This window comes from Pterocles gutturalis, unplaced genomic scaffold (genome assembly GCF_000699245.1).
Source record: "Pterocles gutturalis isolate BGI_N339 unplaced genomic scaffold, ASM69924v1 scaffold28767, whole genome shotgun sequence".
Lineage (NCBI taxonomy): Eukaryota > Metazoa > Chordata > Aves > Pterocliformes > Pteroclidae > Pterocles > Pterocles gutturalis.
The window spans coordinates 4664-9966 of NW_010113649.1; the positions used below are offsets into that span (position 1 = coordinate 4664).

At 53.9% G+C, this 5303-nt stretch overlaps 1 protein-coding gene across 1 annotated transcript in view; it reads left to right on the forward strand.

Annotated features, from left to right (window-relative positions):
- RLBP1 (retinaldehyde binding protein 1) overlaps nt 1–2186 on the forward strand; it is a 4177-nt gene extending 1991 nt beyond the window's left edge. The window contains exons 4-7 of the mRNA XM_010074587.1: nt 9–187; nt 857–1015; nt 1630–1740; nt 1850–2186. Of these exons, the coding sequence (XP_010072889.1) occupies nt 9–187; nt 857–1015; nt 1630–1740; nt 1850–2008 (608 nt within the window). The 3' untranslated portion in view covers nt 2009–2186. The remainder of the gene's footprint in view (nt 1–8; nt 188–856; nt 1016–1629; nt 1741–1849) is intronic.
- The last annotated feature ends 3117 nt before the right edge of the window (nt 2187–5303 follow it).

Consider the following 5303-nt stretch of genomic DNA (forward strand, 5'->3'; position numbering starts at 1 on the left):
CTCTCCAGGCTATGTGAACTTCCGCCAGCAGTACCCCGAGCTCTTCGACAACCTGACCCCCGAGGCCGTCCGCAGCACCATTGAAGCTGGCTACCCCGGCATCCTGGCCAGCAGAGACAAGTACGGCCGGGTGGTGATGCTCTTCAACATCGAGAACTGGGATTACGAGGAGATCACCTTCGATGAGGTCAGCCCAGCCCAGCCGTCACTCCTGGAGCAGTGCGGTCCCACTCCTGGGCTTGTCCCACTTGGGACATCCCAGTGCAGCATCCCTTACACACACATATGCACATGTCCACACACAGCCTCCAGCCATCTAGGTTGAAGCAAATCTGTAGTCCTTTGAATTTATCCCTCCAGGGAGCCTGGGAAAGCATGGTGCATCCCAAAGGGTTCCTCTTCCTTCCCCCAATGCGGTGCAAGGTGCAGGTCACATTCAGGTGTGCATCCCCCAGCCTGGGTAACATGAGGTGAAGAAAGGCACCACACCATTAAATCCAGGTGCTTTAGAAAGGAGGGATGCACAGGGCAGAGGAGGAAACTGAGGCACAGGGCACAGAAAGGTCTTTGTGGCAAGGAGGTCTCCAAGCATGTAACTGACAAGTTCTCCAAGCACCGTTCTCTGTTCAGCTCTGAATTTTGTGGCAACATATCCTTGATGAGATCCATCTTGAAAGGAGAACGTGCTGGTGCATCCCCCGAAATCCCCTCCCTGCTCTGAAGTCCTGGGGCTGGCTGTGACGAGCAGGCTGGAGTCAAGGACACCCTGGCTCCTTGGGAGTCTTCCTGGGAACCTCCTGTGGGCTATGGGAAGTGAGACCTAACACCAGACCCTGCTGTCTCTCCCCTCCATCAGATCCTTCGTGCCTATTGTGTTATCTTGGAGAAGCTGCTGGAAAATGAAGAGACCCAGATCAACGGGTTCTGCATCATTGAGAACTTCAAGGGCTTCACCATGCAGCAGGCATCAGGGATCAAACCCTCCGAGCTCAAGAAAATGGTGGACATGCTGCAGGTGAAGTGGTAACGTCTGCGCCCGGCAGTGGCAGAGTGGGCCCTGGGGGAGCAGAGAGCTCAGGGAAGGGTGAAGGCAGGGCTAGCAGGGTTTGGGATTGCCACCACGCTGGCATCTCGGAGAAAGCCCCATGGAGAGGCTGTTCCCTGGCCCACGCTCCTTCCCTTGCCAGCTAATTGGCTACATCCTGCAAGATGGATCCTATTTTTCTGGCCCCAGCTCCCTGCCCTCTCAAATGGCCAAACAGAAGCAGGACCATTGCTCTTTGCAGCATCCTACAGCATGGTCTGGAGGCCTTCCCTCCCCACCCTCTCAGCCCAGCCTGGTCCCTGCTGGAGGGAGGCTCACAGGCCCTCCAGGATTTCTGCCCTCAGACCAAAAGCCAAAGACACTCAGCTCTCCCCAGAGCAGGAGGATAGCAGAGATGTGGTCCTTCTCATGAAGTGGGAGCAATGAACCACCTGTGAGGCTCTTCAGCTTCCCTGGTGCTCTTGGGGTTGGGATGGCTGAGGAGGACTGGGTCAGAACAAAAAAGGGGCCATCAGAGAAGGGGAGGTGGGGCGAGGGAAGCCTGCACCCTTTGTAACCGTCTGTGTCTGGGTTTGGGATCCTAGGACTCCTTCCCAGCACGGTTCAAGGCTGTCCACTTCATCCACCAGCCCTGGTACTTCACCACCACCTACAATGTGGTCAAACCATTCCTGAAGAGCAAACTGCTGGAGAGGGTGAGTGCGGGAAGGGACCCAGAGGCAGAGGCGTGTCCCTGGGTGAAACAAAGCAGGTGGTAGGAGTCGCCCAGGTCCTCTGCTAAGGGTTGCTCCCATCTCCCGACAGGTCTTTGTGCACGGGGAGGAGCTGGAGTCCTTCTACCAGGAGATTGACGCTGACATCTTGCCAGCAGACTTTGGTGGCAACCTGCCCAAGTATGATGGCAAAGCAACTGCAGAGAAGCTCTTTGGGCCCCGCATTGAGTCTGAAGACACAGCTCTCTAAACTGGGCTCCGCTCCCTGTCCTCTGTAAAATAGGATCAGAGGTGGCCCTCTAACCCCAACCACCTCCTTACCATAGCTTTGGTTGAATGACTGCTCGTGATGAGGCGCTCTGGGCGCACTGCTCCATGCCTGTCCCTCCCCTCCCCTCCCCAAACCTGGCAGCAGGCTGCCTGGCAGCCCTGTCCCTCCCGGGCAGAGCATCCTTCCCTCGTGAGCCAGCAGAGAATGGATGCCACCAGTCCTGGAGCTGCAGGCCACCTCCCTGGAGCTGCAGTGGGAGGACAAGGAGAGCATCTGCTCTGGGAAGGGAGGGCTACAGCAAAGGAGAAATAAAGTGTTTAACAGCAGAGCTCTGGGGTCCCTTGTGGCATGTGACAAGAAACAGGGGTGCAGCTTTTTGGGCACAGGTGCTGGCTGCGCTGCTGGTTCTAAGGAGGCCAGGAGTGTCACCACCATCCCCCCATCATTGACTGCCCTTTGTCACAGGGGCAAAGGAACCAGCCACCTCCATCCTCCCTGCATCCCAGAATGAGTGCCTCCCAGCTGGGCAAGGATCCCCAGTTCTCAGTCATCTGCTCTAACCAGGAACAACAAAACAGCCCAAGAGAGGTAAACAAGAACCCAACCAGGGGCCCAGGCAGAGCTGGCTCTGCCTAATTCCTGCTCAGGGAGGGAGGCAGGGAGGAGGAACAGAGGCTACAGCAGCCACTAAGAGCAGGACAGTGAAAGACAAGTAGAATATACCTTCCTAAATCCTTCAAAAGCCTCAGCGCAGCTGTTTCTCCAAGCACTGCACCGTGAGAGGGAGCTCAGGCAGGGAAGCCCCACCAAAACCAACCACTGAGGGTCCTTGCAAAGCAAAGGAGCTTTGCCTGATACTAATGCTAATTAGGAGTCAGCAGGACTAGGGCAGGGAGGAGGGAAGCAGAAGTAGCCATGTTCCAGGCAAAGTAGTCTGTTCTGGTTCACAAACCAGTCATCTCCAAGGAGCTGATCAGATTCCATTTCCAGGCTGTCTTGTCCCTGGCTGAGCAATAAGGGTCCGAGAGGAGCAAGGTTACCCAGGTTACTACCTTCTCCGTCACACTGGTCCCGCAGCACACCCCATCACCCCTCCAACCCTCCCAGCTCTCCAGCACATGGGTGCCTTTCATCAGCCAAGCAGAGGACCAGAACCACCCCTGAAGCCGGCTGAGGTGGAGGGTGCTGACAAGAGCTGCATTCATCAGGGGACTGGCTCAGGCTCAAACCAAACAAGACATTGGCTCTGAAGCTGCAGGGAGGATGGTGCCTGTCTGGGCAGAGGTGACTGGGGTTAAATCTGCTTGCTCCAGCCTCACGAGCATGGCTGGTCCATGCACGGGGAGTCCCAGCCCAAGGCTGTGCCAACCTTGTGCCCAGAGGGAGAGCAAAAGGCACCTCTGCTGCGTTTGTCTCCTTACTGTGCTCTTCACAGGGCTGGGAAGCATCTGGAGCCATCCCAAGGAAACTGTGTGACAACCACACAACAATCAGGCCAGTGCAAACACAACAGCACATCTTGCTTGGGACACAGAGCAATTGCAGCTCACTTGTAAAAACGGAAAAAGACAAAAACCCCCCATACATACAGACAGGAGCACCACACCACTGCCTCTGGGATTTGTACTGGGACACTCACAGCTCCTGGGAGGTCCCTGTGGCTGCTCATCACTGCTGGGACAAATTGTCAGCCAGGAGCTTGCTTTGATGGGAAGACAGAGAACAGCAGAGCATGGAGCATGGTCCATGCCAGCCTCAGCTTCCACCCAGAGTGGAAGAAGACCAAGGCAGGAAAAAATATTGAAGTAGATCTAACAGCTAAATTATAATGGCCAATAAACTAGAGATGGAGCCCAAAACACTGCCTCCCACAGAGCAATTCTGATTACAGGGGAAGAGGAGGGATGGTCCTGGCCCGGCCCAGCCCCCCTGACAGCTCACTGGTCCCAGTTACCCTCCACATCTGTCTTACTTGGTCTGTAAAAAAACACCACACACCAGTGAGATCTCAGTGTCAGTCCAGCAGGGCTTTTCTAGGCCCTGGGCTCAAACACCCCTTTAGATGTCAAAGTGTTCCAGCCAGAGATGCTGTTGCGTGGTTCTTCTGCCAGCAGCTGAAAGATTAGGAAATCCCCTCACTCTCAAGTAAGGAAAAATAACAGATGATTACTTCTGCAGAAATGCACAAGCCAAAAGCTTTGACACACACTCCAGGAAAGCTATCATCCTAGAGGAGAGTCCTTCCACATGCTGCATGAAGGGCCAAAACTAAGCCCTGGACCCTGCTTCGGTTGTTAGTCCTGTCCCAGCCCTAGGTCTCGCTCTGGAGGATTCCTCCAGGCAGTAAGCTTATGATCATGGGAGAACCTGGGAGCTAACATAGGACAGTCAGACCCTGCTCTTACCCCCTGCCAAAACAAGCTCTTCTTCCACATTTTCAGGGCAGGCATTTATCTTTTTAAGCTGATGCCATTTCTATTCTCCATGAGAGAGGCATCTGGGACCTTTCTTGGCCAGAAGACAAAAATCAACTAAGGCTTGAGCATCACTAGGGCTTATATCACATGCTACAGGGGAGGAAGGGGGGAGAAGATAAAGTCACCCCCCATCTAACTCTCCAAGTTGGGCCTCAGGGAAGGCTGAGCTGCCAGCCTCTGTCAACTGCCAAGAAAGCCTCCTTTGCTCAAGAGCCTGCTAGACACCCCATTCTTAGCCACCAAGCCCCAGCACCCATGAGAGCCCAGGCAAGTGTTGGAGAGGTTCTGATATATAGCAGGAATTGTTAAGATTAGCTTCTCCCTGGAGGCCTTCTGTGGCAGCTCTGTCCTCATTCTGCTCCCTAGAACACAACTGAGGTAAAGGAAGGTCCAGCTGGAGATGACAGTGGTGGCAGGGGCTGGCACACCATCCCTGTGAGGTTACATGTTGCCCTTCTGCCATCTTCCCATTATCTACCTGACACTCCAGCTTTCAGCAGTCAGCAGAGCCAGGTCTTCGAGAGCTGGGCGCAGAAGCTGCAACAAGCGAGTGAGAAAGCAGGGCTGCTTTGCGTGTCAAGAGTGAGCAGCTGGACTTCACCACCCAAAAACATTGCACACAGTCACTACCGGTAGCACTGACCTCAATAAGTCCTTTATTTTTAAATAAAGAAATCCCACTGAATCAAAGATAACAAAATTACATTTTGTTTTGCAATGACCTCCATTTCACACCACACAGAACAAAAATTAAAGACAAAAAAAATCAAAGACACTGTTTTATATATTTATATATA